Here is a 16,129-nt window from a genome sequence, read left to right as displayed (position 1 = left end):
TCACCGCATCCATCAGTGCCACCACCACCTCCAGTGACGGAAATGGCCAAACAGGGACTGCAGGATTAGGAACCCACAAACTTGACCTTCAGAGCAGCTAACCAGAAGGTTAACCTGGTGACTGCACCGTCCATAGCTGTCAAAACCATCTTACTCCTCAGTTCTCACTGCCTGAGCCGAGGCAATGAGCCTTAGGCCAGGGGATGTCCCCAGACCGGGCAGGCAGGGAGGGGCTGAGGATGCTGCAGGGTTCCAGCCATGCAGTTCTGCCAAGCAGCTCCAGCCAGAGACGTCCTCAGGGCTCCAGCCTTCTCCTGATCTCATCAATAAGCTTTTCTCTGGGGATATCAACCTACAAAGCAAACAGAGCAGCAGTAGAGAAGAGCACTTTTAAGGACTTAGTGAGGATACCAATGCAGTTTGTGACTGGTTTTCTGGAGTTACCCAATAGATCTGTGCTATGGCCTCCCAAAGGAACGCTGAGGGAAAACCCAGAGCTCTCCAGTGATCTCCAGAGTCTGGAAGTACTTTAAAACCTGGGATAAAAGGGCATTCTCACCTCCTTTCTTGTTGCAACATCTCGCAGCTTGACAACTCCATCTGCCAGCTCCTGCTCTCCCACAATGGCAGCAAGGGGGATCCCTGTGTCCTCACAGTACTGCAGCTGCTTCAGCAATTTGGGATCCTTCTTGTACAGCATCTCTGCCTAGGAGGGAATGGGAAGGGTGAACAACTAACCCAACTTTGCTCTAATGGATACTGCAGTAAAGCACCAAAAACCAAACCCTGCAGCAACCACTTTACTGCTCTGCCTGCCTAGATCTAAAGGTTGGACTTGATGATCTTGGAGGTCTTTTTCAACCTGAATGACTCTGTGAGCTCAGACAGGCCCAGATCTTGGAGAGACACACAACTAATGGGGTTGGTCTTGCTGTGCTACAGCTCTCTTCAGGCTCTCCCTCCCTCACCTGTGATGCGGCCAAGCCCAAGTCATTCCTTTACCTTGATCCCTGCATCCCACAGCTCGGAGATGAGCTTCATTCTGGCAGCAAGAAGGTGTTTCTGAGGTGTAGCCACCAGCACTTGGGTCTCAGTTGTTCGAAGTTTCTCCCCAGAAGCCTGAAAGGATACGCATGGGACAATGATGGGAGTGACTCTGTGGGAATCTGCAGCTCACAACACCTCAACTCATCTATCTCCAGACCTTAACTCAGTCACTGACAACCTGGGCACCTTTAATGAGCCCCCCAGAGATTCTGCATTGTGTCACACTGCTTAATTGTGTGCTGCTGTTCCTTGGGGACCCTGGCCAGCCTCCTGGATGGGACCAGGACAGCTTCCCAGTGTCTCCTTTGATTCTTCAGGTACAAGCACATTGCCTAAGCTTCACTTGCAAGGAATCACAGGCTTGGAACCAAACACAGAATGATGAATCTCCACAGAGGCTTTCCTGGGGTTTATTAGAGTGAGTTCACAGCTGTTACCAAATTCATTGCTTCAGAATCCCCAGGACAGAAAACTTCAGTGGCAAGACACAATAAAGTGACTGGGGCACAAAGCTCAGAGGCAGGCCCAGAGCTCAAGGCTGTCTCTAACATTTCCTTGACATCTCCTGAGAAATGCTGCCCTCAGCTGCCCACACCTGCATCCTGATGGGCTGCGTAAAAGGACTCTGTCTTTTGTGCATCAATATTTAGGCATGGGAAGCGCCACCCCAAAATTATTTTCTCTTGAGCACTGTGGAGCTGGAGAATAAACAATTATTCTTCCTAGAGCCTTCCCCAATGCACTGCCTGCATCACCCACCTCCAGTCTCTGCTCCAGGATGGAGAAGATGCGCTCGATGCCGATGCTGACCCCCACGCAGGGCACCTTGCGGCCCTTGGCATCAAACATGCCCACCAGCCCGTCATAGCGGCCGCCTCCGGCCACGCTGCCCACGCTGAGCGGCTCCTCCAGGTGCTCGTGGTCCTGCTGCAGCAGCACAGCCTCAAAGATCACCCCCGTGTAATAGTCCAGGCCCCGCGCCAGGCTCAGGTCGAAGGAGATCTGCGGGGCACAAGGGCGGCCCCGTCACCGCCCGCTCGGGGCCCGGAGGGGCAGCTCCCCCTCCTGCCCCACAGCTCCTCACCTTCCCCGTGATGCCAAACAGGGTCAGGTACTCAAACAGCAGCTTCATGTCCCCCAGCCCTTCCTTGGCCACCTTGTTCTGGGATAGCTGTGGGTCCTGGAGAAGCTGCTCGATCAGGTCCAGCCCACCTGTGGGGACCAGCCGTGCCTCAGCTGTGCCAGGGCACCAGCACCCGGCACGGTGGCCCCGGCCAGCCAGAGCTGTGCCATGTTGCAGACATCTTTTTGTGAAAATCTCTTCTTCGGATTTTTTCCTTTCTGAGGAGCTGAGGCCTCAGAAACAAAATGTAAACAATGGTTATCTGCTGCTGTGGAATGCAACAGCTGGATCCGTGATTGGTCTCGTGTGGATGTTTAGATTTGGTGACCAGTCACAGCAGAGCTGGCTCTCGCTCTCTGTCCAAGCCAGCTGCCTTTGTTATCGTTCTTTTCTATTCTATTCTTAGCTAGCCTTCTGAAGAAACCTTTCTGTCACAGACATCTTTTGTGAAAAATCCTTTCTTTAGGATTTTTCCCCCTTCTGAAAAGCTGTGGCTTCAGCAACAAAATGTAAACAATGGTTATCTGCTGCTGTGGAATGCAACAGGTGGATGCATGATTGGTCTTGGGTGAATGTTTGGATTTACTGACCACTCACGGCAGAGCTGTTCTTGCTTTTTGCCTGGACACAAAACTTTGTTATTCATTCTTTTTCTATTCTTAGTTTAGCTAGCTTCTGAGAACTTTCCTCTCTATTCTTTTTAGTATAGTTATAATGTAATATATATATCATAAAATAATAAATTAAGCCTTCTGAACATGAAGTCAACATTCTCGTCTCTCTCTTCACCCTGAAGACCCTTGCAAGCCCTGTAACACCTTTCCTCCTCTTTCTTTTTAGTATAGTTATAATGTAATATATATATCATAAAATAATAAATCAAGCCTTCTGAACATAGAATCAACATTCTCATCTCTTCCCTCATCCAAGAACCCTTGTGACCACTGTCACAGGGCCCTACACCTTCCATCCCCAGCCCTGAACAAGGCCAAGGGCAGCACCCTGTGGTGGTCACTCACCGTGGAGCTGGACATACTCCCCGATGCGATCGGCAGCCTCGGGAGAGAGCCCCTTCTCTCCCACCATCTCACTCCTCACTTCTTCCCATGGTATCTGTAGGGCACAGAATGGCATCAGTTGCTGCAGGATGTTCTCCTCACCCACTGCCTCCATCAGCCCACATGGGCACATGGGTGTGGGACAACAGTCAGGAATCTTGCTAACCATGCCCCCTCTCTCTTACAGGAATTTTTAACAAATCACCAGGCTTTATTCTTAACCAGGCCCAAGAACTCCTCAAATCCTTTACAGACCCCACCTCAGCTGCTGTGAAACTCTTCTCAACAAGAACAGCCACAACACTGCCCAGCCTAAGACATCCATCCCAAGACCAGAAGTGTCTCCCCATGAGTCCAGTGCTGACCTTGTCCAGCTTGTCTATGGTGCAGCAGGCAGGGATGAACTGGCTCTCTGGAACACCACAGACATCAAACACACCATTCAAAATCCTACGGTCGTTGACCTGGGGGAGGGAGAGGCATGCTAACCTTGGGGGTACCCTCTGATGTAATTTCTTTTTTTCCCAGTATGTGGGAAGTTGCAGCTGTTGGCATCTCCTCATTTCTCAGCACCCAAATTCCATGGGAAGAGAAAGTGTAGAAGTATGAAAACCACCCTGTGACATTATGAATCTAGTCAGCTACTGTAATTCTGCAGACTGTGGTCAGTCCTGGAGAGAACTCTGCTGACTGCAGCCTCAAAAGAGCTCCTGGTATTCCCAGCTTAAGGCATGTCCAAGCCGAGGTCCAGCCTTTGCATATACACCATGAGGAGGTAGGGATGTGGGATGAACTTCTGGGTCTTGGAGTGGGAGCAGGTGCCACTGTGTAAAAGCACAGAACAATGACCACTGCTTCCCACCATGGCACAGAGACCCCAGCCAGTCTCACCTTGATGACAAAGTCCCCCAGCTGCAGGTCACTGAGGATCTCGTGCACGATCTTCAGGCACTCGGCGTCAGGAATCATGGGGTCAAACTGCCCAGCAATGTCAAAGTCCTGGGGGCAGAAGAAGTGATGGGAGCTCCTGACAGAGCCAGGGGGCCTTAGTCATGCACACCCTGCTGCTCTGCAGCAGCTGGAGAAGGAAAACCCTGCTGGCCCTGTGGTCTTGGTGGCAGCACTGGCACCACAACACTCACGCACTGGTAGAACTCGCGGTAGCGGCCGCGCGTGGTGGCCGGGTTGTCCCTCCTGTACACCTTGGCCACGTGGTAACGCTTCATCTTGGTGATCTTGTTCATGGCCAGGTAGCGAGCAAAGGGCACCTGGGCCCGAGGAGTTAAGGATGGGAACATGGATATCCTCAGAGCTGTAGAAGCTGAACCCCAAAGCCTCCCATCTCCCCTTCCCTTTGTCAGCCGCTTCCCAATTTTTTTCACAACCATGGTGAGATTCCTGGGCTGTCCTGTGCAGGGTCATGAGCTGGACTTGGATGATTCTTACAGATCCCTTCCAATTTGTGATATTCTGTAACTCTACGACCTCTAGGGAGATCATCCCCCGGGCTGAGGATGAGTACAATGAACCACCAAAGCTCCTTCAACGCTAGGACAGCTCCATTTCCTCATCCAGACCCACTGTGTGACAATGTCCCATACACAAGGACCCTCTCCTATCATCCCTCCCTCTCACAGTGGGATCAGTGGGAATTCAATGCATGGCACAGCTATGTGGACATTGAAGGAAAGAGATGTTGTTGAGATGTGGAGGTTGAGAAGGCCTGGGATGAACACCTGCAGGTGGCACTAGCAAGGTGGGATAGGCACAGCAGAGGTGCAGATAAAACCAGTACAGTGGAGCATACTGGTGCACGTCCACAGCAGGAAGGGACTTTGCTGTGGGCCTGGCTGGGAGATGGTGTGAAGTCATGACAATGACAGCCAGACCAGCTGGGATGGCCAAGGGGGCTGCCATCACCCCAATGGGACCTGCAGGCAGGCCAGGGCAAGAGCGATCCCTCAAGGCAGAGGTGGCCACTACCTTGGTGCACCACCATCCTCTCAGGGTGCCACCATCCCCTTGGGAGCACAGGATACGGTGAGGTCGTAGCGCAGGGCCAGCAGCTCCCCTCCCTGGTCCTTCAGCTCGTAGATGAGCTTCGCTCCTTCCCCGTATTTCCCCACCAGCGTCTCCTGGGGAGGGACACAGGGGCTGGTGACCGGGTGGCTCTGGGCTGAAGGGTCCCCGAGGTGGGGCACGGAGCTCGGTCCCCACGAACCGGGCATTACACACAGACCCCTTCAGCCCCCTCGGACCTGAGCCCACGTCCCCGTCCCCCCAAAAAGCACCAAAAGTGAATGCCCAGCTGCCCTCCCCGCCTGGCCGTGCCCCGCACGGAGGGAGCTCCCAAAGCCGTCCCGAAGCCCCGGGGGCGCTCCCCGGTCCCACAGCCCCCGGGCGGGTCCGTTCCCCACACCGAGGGCGAGGAGAGCTCCCGTTGCGCCTCACCCGCAGCTCCAGCACGGGGGTGTCGATGGCGGCCGCCCCGTGCCGCTTGAAGCAGGACACCACGGCGCTCAGGAGCCGCTCACGGAGCGCCGCCTGCGCCGGTGCGTGGTCACGGGTGCCCTGCCCGGGATACAGAGCGGCCGTCAGCGGCAAGGGCGCGGGGGAACAGCCGGTACCCACCGGCGCCACCCCCGCTCCCCGCCTTTACCTTGGGTGTTTTCAGCACCGGCAGCCGCTCGCCGCCCGCCGCCGCCGCCCGCACCTGCCGGTACAGGGCTCCGCGGTCACCGGCCGGCAGCCAGGACCGGGCGAAGCTGCCGCGGTTCCCAGCGAGGCACAGCGGCCCGAGGCGGGGCCGTGCCGGCAGGCAGCGGGCGGCGGCGGCGAAGGGGCCGAGGCGCAGCATGGCCGGCACCGGCACACCGGGAGCGCCCGCACGTGACGGCGGCGGGACACGTGACTGCGCGGGCGGCCGCGCTTTACGGCGCCGCGCGACAGTTCCCGGTGCTGTGCCCTCGGCTCGCCATGGCGTCCGGCAGCGGGGTAGGTGCTGCTGCCGGGGCTGCCCTCCGAGTGTGGGCTGCCCTCACAGTGTGGGCTGCCGGCTGCCCCCGCTGCTCATACCGGGCTTGGCAGGGCCCCGCCGCACCGCGCTGTACTCCGGGCGGGGCCGGTGCCAGGCCGCGGGATGAGGGATGTGGCGGGGCCGGGGCTGCCGCGGTGGGCGGGTGTGTGTGGGGTGGGAGGGGGCTCATCCCTGCTCTCTGCAGCTTTGTGTGTGGGCGGTGGGAGGTTGGGGTTCTCCTGATACCTTCGGGGCTGGGAGCGGGGCGGCCCCAGCGCGATCCCGCCCACGGTGAAGTCGCGGGGTCGCCGTCCCTGGAGGCGTTTGGGACACGGCAGAACGGGGCACTCGGTGCCCTGGTCCGGTTCACACGGTGGTGTTGGGTCGATGTTCTTAGAGGTTGGACTCGATGATCTCAGAGCACTTTTCCAATCGCAGTGGTTCTGTGATCCTCCCGTCCTAGGGCCGGAGCTCCGCCTGTCCCAGCCGCGGAGCATGAAGAGATGGAGCTGCCTCAGCCTCCGGGGTGGGTGGAGGTGCCCTCCCACCTCCAGCCCCCTGGCAGGGACCCCCATCTACCTCCAGGGGCTGGGCGATGGCTCGTGCGGGTGGCCCCTTCCCTTCCCTTCCCTTCCCTTCCCTTCCCTTCCCTTCCCTTCCCTTCCCTTCCCTTCCCTTCCCTTCCCTTCCCTTCCCTTCCCTTCCCTTCCCTTCCCTTCCCTTCCCTTCCCTTCCCTTCCCTTCCCTTCCCTTCCCTTCCCTTCCCTTCCCTTCCCTTCGTCGCTTTTTCCCTGTCCTGATGGAGAAACATCTCTGCAATTCCCTGACAGGAGGGTGCAACCAGGTGTGGGTTGGGCTCTGCTCCCAGACAACCAATGACAGGATGAAAGGGAACAGCCTCAGAAGTTGCAGTAGGGGAGGTTTGGGTTGGAAATTAGGAGATGGTTTTCTTTTCCCCAGTACGGGCTGTCCAGCATTGGGAGGAGCTGTCCAGGGAGGTGGTGGAGTCACCATTCCTGGAGGTGTTCAAGGACTGACTGGATGTATCACTCAGTGCTCTGGACTGAGTGATAAGGGGGGCATCTCTCGCAGCTTGGATTTGATGATTTTGGAGATTTTTTCAACCTCAATGATTCTGTGAGTGTTAAAATGGGATGGGTAAGGTAGGTGCTGCAGGTGTAGCCTGAGTGGAGAGCCAGGCTGTTGGGACACCTCCAGTGCCATCCCAAAGCTGTCAGCAGCACAGGGGCTGTGGTTTTGAGGGGTTTTGGCCAATCTTTCCTTCCTTGAAGCCACTTACAGAGAAGTGAGACCCAGAGCAGCTGTGGCTGCCGCATCCCTGGCAGTGCCCAAGGCCAGGCTGAATGGAGCTTGGAGCAGCCTGGGATGGTGGAAGCTGTCCCTGCCCATGGCAGGGGGGTGGGACTGGCTGCTCTTCAAGGTTCCTTCCAATCCAAACCATTCCAGCATCAATTCCATGGAGTGGGAGAGGTCAGGAGCAGGGTGCCTGCCTGTGAGGGAGGTGGGGGCTGTGGCTTATTGTCAGCTGCCAGCTGAGAATTCCTGCTGGATTGAGCCTGGCCTGAGACTCCTGTGTTGTTTCACAGGCTCTGGTGCTGATGCTGATGCTGGGCACACCATTGGTGTCCATCTCCAGAGGGAGCAGGAGGCTGTGAGGCTCTTCTGGTTATTAATGATTGTTATTAATTTGAGAAGTATTCTCTGTTATCTAAAACAGCTCTGAGATAAAGATTTTGGGGCCTTGCAGCAGAGCAATTCAGAAACATCCCTTCAAATATTGTCCAACCAAGATCTTGTCACGCAGTTTAGTTTAATTCCTTTCCCCACGCCTGGATGAGGCAGATTGGTAAAAGAGCTGCAAAAGACTATTTTCCTTTTATTGCAACAGGAGGGAGAAGCAGCTAATAAACCTCCCCCTCTGCAGGCTCCCACCAGCTACGATTTGAGATAATGCCTGGCATGCAGGAGAGTCTGGAAAATACCCCCAAACGTTAATTTACACTCAGTGATATTTTCTTTTCTTTTGCTCAGGGTGGTTAATAAAACCTGTTACGACATCCTTAAAGTGCTTAAGAAGCTCTGGGAATAAATGAGAATTTTTCTACGCCTCCCCAAGGCATTTTCATCCCTATCAGTAGTTGTTCGTTCCATTTGAAGGATTGCCAGAGGAGAGAACTTTAAATGGCTGTGCTGGTGCTGTAGCTCCAAATGGGATTTGTGTCCTTTGGATTGTGATTGGATTCTTGATTTGGCTGAGCGGAGAAGGCGGTGGGGTGTGGGGTGAGGGGGGTCCTTCTCCCCCGGAGGTGTTTTTAAATACATCTTGTCCTTTCGTTAATGTGAAACTGAGAGGCTCTCCCTGCCATGCTGAGGGAATGCAGCTCTATCCAAAGGGGGGTTTATCTGCTCAGGAAATTCAGGAGCTGGCTGAGTGAAACCATGACTGATCCCAGGTGTGGGGGCCTGAGCGGCAGAGGGGGCAAATGCTGGGAAGAGCTTGGAATGTGAGTGGAATAGGAATTCCCCAGTCACTTCTACCCTCAGCATTGGGGACTGAGTGAAATCCACCCAAAAAAATAGTCTTTGTTTTCTTCAATGCCAGCTTCACCTGAATTCAGCCTGCCTTCATGCCCATGCTGTGTCCAGCTCCTGTGCCCCATCACAGGAGAGACATGGACCTGTGGGAGTGAGCCCAGAGGAGGCCATGGATTGCTCCAAGGGCTGCTGCCCCTCTGCTCTGGAGACAGAGAGCTGGGGCTGTTCAGCCTGGGGATGACTGAACACCAATCTCTGTCCAGGGAGACTTTGGAGCCCTCTCCAATGCCTAAAGGGGCTCCAAGAGAGCTGGAGAAGGACTTGGAACAAGGGCATGGAGTGGCAGGACAAGGGGGAATGGCTTTCCCGCTGGCAGAGAACAGGGTTAGATTTAATACTGGGAAGAAATTCTTCCCTCTGTGGGTGGGGAGGCCCTGGCACAGGTTGCCCACAGAAGCTGTGACTGCCCCATCCCTGAAAGTGTTCAAGGCCAGGTTGAATGGGGCTTGGAGGAACCTGGGACAGTAGAAGGTGTCCCTGCCTGTAGAACAAGATGATCTTTAGGGTCCCTTCAACACACACCATTCCAGGATTCTATTCAAGTATCCTGTCGCTGCCAGATAGTTTTGTGGAGCTCCCAAAGGGCCAGCATGCCTTGGAGGTGTTCCTGCCCTTTCCTGTGTGAAGCTGCAGGAGCAGGACAGCAAAACCTGTGGATTTTGTACAGATGCTTCCCTGGTACCTCCAAGCCCTGTCTTGACAGGGTTTCAGAGCTTGTTCTTTGCTTGTCCATGTGCTCACTTGGAAATCCCACCCTGGTGCCTGTGATTTCATGGCAAGCTCTGCACTTTGTTGCCTGCACCACGTAGACACTGCTGAGAGCAGACAGGCACAGCCCTCCCTGCTCCTGCAGGGTAATCAAACTCTTTAGCTCAGACTGCGTTTTGCAGCTTCCTTGTCTGACATTGCAGCTTGGATTCTTTTGGCTTCTGGAAGAAGGAGGTGTAATCTGCTGCTGTGTTTGTCAGGGGGCCCTTCCCAGGTCTGAGATCCATCAGTTTCAATTCCATTTGAGTCTGATTTTCAAGGCAAAAGCCTGGATGATCATCTCAGGAGCTGTTAAGATCAACTCATTTCTTCTTTTAGTGCTCTGAAATTATTCTAGTAGTAGCTAGAGGCATGCTGAGAGTGATTATCTTAAACCACATCCATAACTCCTGGATGGAAAACAGAGGACAGGGGGATATAATATAATTCTCCTAATTTTCTGCACTGGCCTCACAGGCCATGTGATTCCCCCTCTTTGCCCCCTCAGAGGTGATCAGGCTGTGGAATAAATGGTAATGAACTCTGTTTCCCTCCCAGAACAAGAACCTGGACTTCCGCAGGAAGTGGGACAAGGATGAGTACGAGAAACTGGCGGAGAAGCGGCTCACGGAGGAGAGGGAGAAGAAAGATGGTGAGCAGTGTGCTGGGTTGGCACTGAAGCCTCCCAAACCCTGGGAATTTGGGAGGGAAGAGCAGTGAGAAGTTGAATCCCAAAGGGAAAGAGCTGGCTTGCTCCTTCCCTTTCTCCTTTGTTTGCCACTGAGTATGTTTTTGGGTTTTTTTGACAAAAGAAATTCCTGAGAACCTTTCCAGGGGCTGACTCTTCTTTGGGGAAGGAGGACTCTTCTTGTTTCCAGTCATGTGCTGGAAACAAGATCTCAGAATACAACTCAAATGAGAGCTGGAGATACTTCAGCTCCTGGTTCTAATAGGAGCCAGGAAACAGTGAGGAGGAAATTATATCCTGTACTGATATAAAAACAAAGGTGCATTTTCTGCGTGGATCAGGTAGTCAGCAGGCCCCTCTGCACCAAGGGGAATGTGAAATCCAGCATGTCAGGCTTGACTTTTTGTTTGTGTTTTAGGCAAACCAGCTCAGCCTGTCAAAAGGGAGCTCCTGCGGCACCGGGACTACAAAGTGGACCTGGAATCCAAGCTGGGGAAAACCATTGTCATCACCAAAACTACCCCTCAGTCAGAGATGGGAGGGTAGGTTGTGGTCTTATTGAGTCATGCTGGTTAGACTGGGAAGCTGTGACAGAGCTGAGACCCCTCCCAGGGCACCAGGAGCTGCTGTCCTTCTGTGTTTGGAGCCTGGGATCGTGGGGCTGCATTTTTCTACACCTAAACTTTGTCTCCTGGGGTAACATATGGAACAGACCCAGCAGGCTGAGCCCCTTTGGACATTATTCCTTGGTATCAGTGTTGCCCACCTGTAGGACCAGCAGAGGCAGATCTCTGCTGCCTGCTTGGGTGTCTTTAACCAGGCCTGCCGCTGATTTGGGTATCTGTGCACTGGGAATGGGAGAAACATCCAGATAGCTGTTCTTAGGAATGGTGTTTGGCCACTGTTTGTGTGATTCGTGTTCCACCAAGGTCTGAAACGGTTCTGAGCTCACCCTAAGCCATCAAAAGCATCAAAACAATGTGTTGAGTTTGTGTCACCTCAGGAGTGAAGCTGTTGGTGTCTCTCTGGGCAGCAGTGCCAGGGAGATGTGCAGCCCTGATCAGCACCCAGGGGTGGCAGTTCAGCCCCTGACTTTTGCAGCAGCTCTTAGGATGGGCAGGAGGCACAGCTGTGCTCATCAGGGAGTTGCACTGTGAGTGATAGGGATGGCTGCACTTACCTTGCAGCCAGGTGAGAGGACTGTGGAATAGAAACCTGAGCTGCTGGCCAGCCCTGCCTTGGGAGAGGGCAGTCTGTGTCACAAAGCCCATCCCACCCAGTAGGGTGTGGCTGCAAGAGAAAATGCTGTGCCTGGTGTCTTGCAGAGCAGCTCAGAATTTGTTTCTATCATGTCAGAGGGGTGTTGGTATCAGGGTTGGTACCTCCATGGCAGCCTGTCCATTGCCCTTGCTCCTCACTGGGGTCCTCTTGTCTTGGAGAAGTGTCCTGTGTCCCCAGTGACACACAGATTGTCTCTTGTGTGGGTTGAGTTTTGTGTCATGCTTTGGGGTTCATTCTTCTGTGTCTCCTGACAGGTATTACTGTAATGTATGTGACTGTGTGGTGAAGGATTCCATCAACTTCTTGGATCACATCAATGGCAAAAAACGTAAGGAGCATTTCTTTGCCTCCTTGGAGGGTTGGTTGAGTTGGAGGGACTGTTCCTTTTGAGCATCACCCATGTCTGAGGGCTGAACACTTATCTATGGATCAGGGAGCTTAGGAGATCAGCATGTAGGAGCTCACCATGAGAGCTGTGGAGATGCTGCCCTGATCTCCTGACACCTTCCAGAGTGCTGGGCCATTTTCATGGAATAAGCCCAGCAGAAACAGTGATTGGTGTACTCTGTGGACTTATTTTCCCCGTCCTTCCTGTCAATGCTGTGAGAAACCCAGGGTCAGAAAATTCTAGAGTAGTTTGGGTTGGAAGGGACCCTCAGAGGTCATTTAGTCCACCCACCAAATCATGATGTCTCCTCTGTAAATCTGGAGAGAATCTTTTTACAGCACTCAAACTGTAAAGAAGTACTTAGATAAGTAAAAGGGCTGGGACTGGCTTATTTTTGGATCAGAAACTTCTCTAGAAGTTGAGTACAAACTCAGAACTGGCTGATGCCTGAGCTCTAGAGCTCAGACCAGGACTATACCCTCGTGTATCTGACTGTGGATATTGCTTCTTCCTGGCATGTTCAGAGAGGGGGGAATGTAGAGAAAGTAAAGGAGCAGTAGAACAGAACTGACACACTTTGCATGTTGTTCCTGCTCATGAAGGTATTTTTGGCTCCTTGTGGAAGTCAGAAAATCACCTGTTTACAAAAAGGCAGAGATATGTGTGCTCCAGACCTGCACATGGGGCTGTTTGAGAACAGGAGGTTCAGTAGAAACCTGAGGAGTGCTTTTCTGTAGCTCAGAAAAGAAAACACAGTGTTTTAAAAACCCGTGCTTTTATGTAGATGGGAGGAAGGTGCCAACATGCCTTGTCTGACATATTGGGAGATGAGCAAGAAGTTCATAGGAAAGAATCTGGAATCAAAAATCCTGCCATGGCTGAGTGGCTGGGCATGAGTTGTAGGGCTGAGTTGGGATTGGAAAGTGGCTGCTTGCACAGTACCTTAGTATATGAATATGTCTGGGAACTTTTCCTGTCAGTAAATCTGGCTCAGACCTGCTTGTTCTTGGCGGCCCTTTTACTAATTCCTGGTGTGTAGTTTAAGCTTCCAAGTGCTGCTGCATCTCTGGGACAAACCTGTGCAGGGCTGCTGGAGGGAACAGGGTGTTTGGATCCACTCAGAAATGTGGGTTGGAGGCATTTCTGGGGGTAGCCCTGTCAGCACAGGCTTACCCACAAGTGAAAAACTGTGAATCTGCTCTGAGGAGCCACTGAATCAGAGGCCTGACTTTATATTCTCTGCTTTAGCTGGGAATGTCCTGTGTAATCAGGATCTCTGAGTGCCACTCATGTCTTGTTTAGCATCGCCCACAGCTGAGAGATGCCAGCCTGTCAGTTTTATTCTAGCTCCTTTTTCAACACTCCAACCCTTTTTTATTCCACTGGTCCAAGATTAAATTTCCTGAGGCATCAGAGCAAATGACAGGGAGCATCCAAATAAGGAACCTTTAAAGAATAGTCAGTGTTCTTGTTATAAGTAGTGTTTGGATTGTTGTGGGTTATGGTATGGCCCTAAAGCCCACTCTCCAACCTAAGAAATCCTTAATCTGACCCTGGAAGGTGCTCTGAGGGGATTGACAGGCAGGAAGGTGGTGCTGTGCTGTTTAAATTGGGATCAGGGATGGAGATTTCATGCAGATCACTGCTGATTCCACTCGTGTTCTCCAGACCAGAGGAATCTGGGCATGTCCATGCGGGTGGAGCGCTCCACGCTGGACCAGGTGAAGAAACGCTTTGAGGTGAACAAGAAGAAGATGGAGGAGAAGCAGAAGGATTATGACTTTGAGGAGAGGATGAAGGAACTCCGTGAGGAGGTAAGTCTGGGCAGCAGCTGAGGAAGCAAAGCTCCCCAGAAACAATTTTGGGGAGGAAATCAACCCTGGTTCCTACTCTTGTCCCTCATAAGCATTGTTCTTGGTAGCATGGGCTTCTCATCTGCTCCTACGAGCTTCTATGGGTGCTTCTCTTCTATCAGCAGCCACATAACCCAAGGTTACAGATCACTGCCTGTTTCAGTCTCCCTGCCCAAGGCCTGAGCTTTGTTTCAGCACAGGAGAGCTCTTTGGGATGCTCACAGAGCAGCCCTGTGCTCTGCTCTCAGGCAGGCTGTGGTGCTGCTGAGCCCCCTCTATTTGGGGGCTAGGAGGGAGTTGCCCCAGCAGCAAAGGGGGTGCTGTGGGTTGAAAAGCTGCTGCCAGTCAATGGATGGCAAGAAGGAAATCAGCAGCAGCTCCTGATGTAGCTTTCTCCAGGGCATGGCTGTGTTCAGGAGCACAGAGGGCAGAATGGTGGGAGCAGTTGCTAAGTTGGGAGCTGAAGCCATGCTTTGGTGTCACCCAGTACAAACCTCTGGCTCTGTTCCAGGGCTCATGATCCTCACAGAGCAAAACACTTTGATTAGAGCAGCTCAAACTCTTTGATGCCAAAACCCCCCTGAAAGCCTCTCAGAGCTCCAGCCTCTGTTCCAGTGAGCAGCTGTCACTGTGCCAGGCTGGGAGCCAGCAGGCATCACAGTCCCTGCCACCAAGCATTGGACAAGGGAATGGCCTCCTGCTTTCAAACCAGCTCCTTGTCCCAGCCTTGATTCCAGGCAAAACCTGGGATGTTTGCTCAGAAGAGAGAGTTCGATGATGCATCATTTTGTCTATTTGTGTGTGTGTCTCTGCTCTTGGCCTGGGAAATGGGGTGGGTTGGATTCACTGATGAACTTCCTCCTTGAGGACTACAGGCCAGGATTTCTGCTGTTTATTTCCTCAGGAACAGCTTGGCTGCTGTGGGCAGGATTTGTGGTAATTGTGCAGTACCTGGTGTCTCAAAACTCCTTCAGCTCAGGAGGTCAAATTGTTTTGCTGTTGTGTCCCTTACTGCAGGAGGAGAAGGCCAAAGCCTACAAGAAGGAGAAGCAGAGAGAGAAGAAGAGGCGGGCAGAGGAAGATTTGACCTTTGAAGAGGATGATGAAATGGCAGCTGTGATGGGTTTCTCTGGTTTTGGCTCAACCAAAAAGAACCACTGAACAGCTCTGGACTCTCCTCTTTCTCTAAACAGCTTGTTTTTACCCAGGGAACTCTGGATAACTCTTCAAAGACTTGATTGAGGACTTATATGTAAATCTCCTAATAGAAGTTGGCTGGAAGAGTTGAAAAGCAATTCCATACTCTACCTGTGCTGCAGATCAAGCTCTGCCTCTCATTAGCTTCCCTTCTCCTTCTGTGTCCTAGATCTGGCTGCTCTGTGGCCGTGTGTGTGCAGGGAAGTGCTCTGTTGGGTACATTTTTTTGTCAACAAAGTGCACATTCTGCACAGGTGGCCTGGTTCAGGATTAATCTAGTTGTCAACCAGGCCCTACTTGTCACCCAAGCTATGTTTGAGATGCTGGGAGGGATTCACTTGCTTTTAGGCTCATAATGAAGGAAATGTGCCACAGCAAGCAGTGTGAGAGGTGCATCTTTATGGCTTGTGCTGAGCAGAGCTAGTGGCTGCATGGAGTCTGGGTTGCTGAAACTTTTCTGTGTGTTTTTTCTGCAAGGGAGACTTCCCTCTTTTTCTTTGTGTTTTAGCCCATAATTTCAGTATCTTTAAGGAAGGGGAGAAATTCCTCCCCATGACTGGTCTAGGATAGAGCCAATGGAAGAAAGGTGTGTACAATTTGCCAGAAATAAATGGAATGTTTTAATGGGCCCTTTGGTGGGGTTTTGATGCCTTCTTTATTTTGAGAGCTTTGAAGAGCACAGAGCTGGGGTGGCCTTCTGGGGATCCAGTGGTGGCAGAGGTGAGGTGTGTGCCTTCCTCTCCTGGCTCAGCTCCCAGCTGCCCTAGGCAGACCACTGCCATCATTCTTGGCTTTTTTAAGTAATTCTGGAGATGGGTGTAAGAATATGGAAGGGGAAGGGAGTTCAGGGCTGGGGACCTTCATTCCCATCAGGCAATCCAAGACAGGCTGGGCTGTGTTCCAGATTTTACCAGCCTTAGTATATTAAGGGCCATTTTTTTCCTGTCTGCTGGCTGTCAGTGTCTTTTCACCTCTACCTTCCCCTAAATCCACTTCATTTCTGCTTTTATTTACCTCAGTCAAACCTTGTGTGACTCATTTCCGTCTGCAGTTAGGATTTATATTTTGCATGGCTGGGTTTTGGTAGCTCTGTCTCGCTCTCCTCTCTCTTTTTA

General features: G+C 52.7%; 2 protein-coding genes across 2 annotated transcripts; one reads left to right on the top strand and one right to left on the bottom strand.

Annotated features, from left to right (window-relative positions):
- Positions 1-116: 116 nt before the first annotated feature.
- LOC131564907 (histidine--tRNA ligase, cytoplasmic-like) lies at positions 117-6,085 on the bottom strand. Its single transcript, XM_058815523.1, has 12 exons — positions 5,888-6,085; positions 5,680-5,799; positions 5,268-5,363; positions 4,371-4,496; positions 4,120-4,227; positions 3,594-3,692; positions 3,190-3,283; positions 2,132-2,259; positions 1,807-2,049; positions 1,003-1,119; positions 560-706; positions 117-352 (listed from the first exon to the last, which is right to left on the bottom strand). Exons 1-12 carry the CDS (start codon positions 6,083-6,085, stop codon positions 296-298), a joined length of 1,533 nt encoding a protein of 510 aa, XP_058671506.1. The 3' UTR covers positions 117-295.
- Positions 6,086-6,165: 80 nt separating this feature from the next.
- On the top strand, positions 6,166-15,642 carry ZMAT2 (zinc finger matrin-type 2). The gene is made up of 6 exons (XM_058815137.1): positions 6,166-6,222; positions 10,166-10,259; positions 10,714-10,837; positions 11,831-11,904; positions 13,633-13,778; positions 14,835-15,642. The coding sequence occupies exons 1-6, from the start codon at positions 6,205-6,207 to the stop codon at positions 14,976-14,978; spliced, it is 600 nt and encodes a 199-aa protein (XP_058671120.1). The 5' UTR covers positions 6,166-6,204; the 3' UTR covers positions 14,979-15,642.
- The last annotated feature ends 487 nt before the right edge of the window (positions 15,643-16,129 follow it).

The sequence above is a fragment of the Ammospiza caudacuta genome, chromosome 16, assembly GCF_027887145.1.
Source record: "Ammospiza caudacuta isolate bAmmCau1 chromosome 16, bAmmCau1.pri, whole genome shotgun sequence".
Lineage (NCBI taxonomy): Eukaryota > Metazoa > Chordata > Aves > Passeriformes > Passerellidae > Ammospiza > Ammospiza caudacuta.
The sequence above is the reverse complement of the archived record's forward strand: the minus strand, read 5'-3'. Positions and strand labels throughout refer to the sequence as shown.

What these genes read in the sequence shown, in the direction of transcription:
- LOC131564907 (XM_058815523.1), bottom strand. Translation starts at nt 6,085, where the DNA reads ATGCTGCGCCTCGGCCCCTTCGCCGCCGCCGCCCGCTGCCTGCCGGCA. An exon ending in CCATAGACAAGCTGGACAAG is followed by an intron (nt 3,284 to 3,593) that starts GTCAGCACTGGA and finishes TGTGCCCTACAG; the next exon opens with ATACCATGGGAAGAAGTGAG. An exon ending in TGTGGGATGCAGGGATCAAG is followed by an intron (nt 707 to 1,002) that starts GTAAAGGAATGA and finishes ATTCCCTCCTAG; the next exon opens with GCAGAGATGCTGTACAAGAA.
- ZMAT2 (XM_058815137.1), top strand. An exon ending in CCTCAGTCAGAGATGGGAGG is followed by an intron (nt 10,838 to 11,830) that starts GTAGGTTGTGGT and finishes GTCTCCTGACAG; the next exon opens with GTATTACTGTAATGTATGTG. An exon ending in TCACATCAATGGCAAAAAAC is followed by an intron (nt 11,905 to 13,632) that starts GTAAGGAGCATT and finishes CGTGTTCTCCAG; the next exon opens with ACCAGAGGAATCTGGGCATG.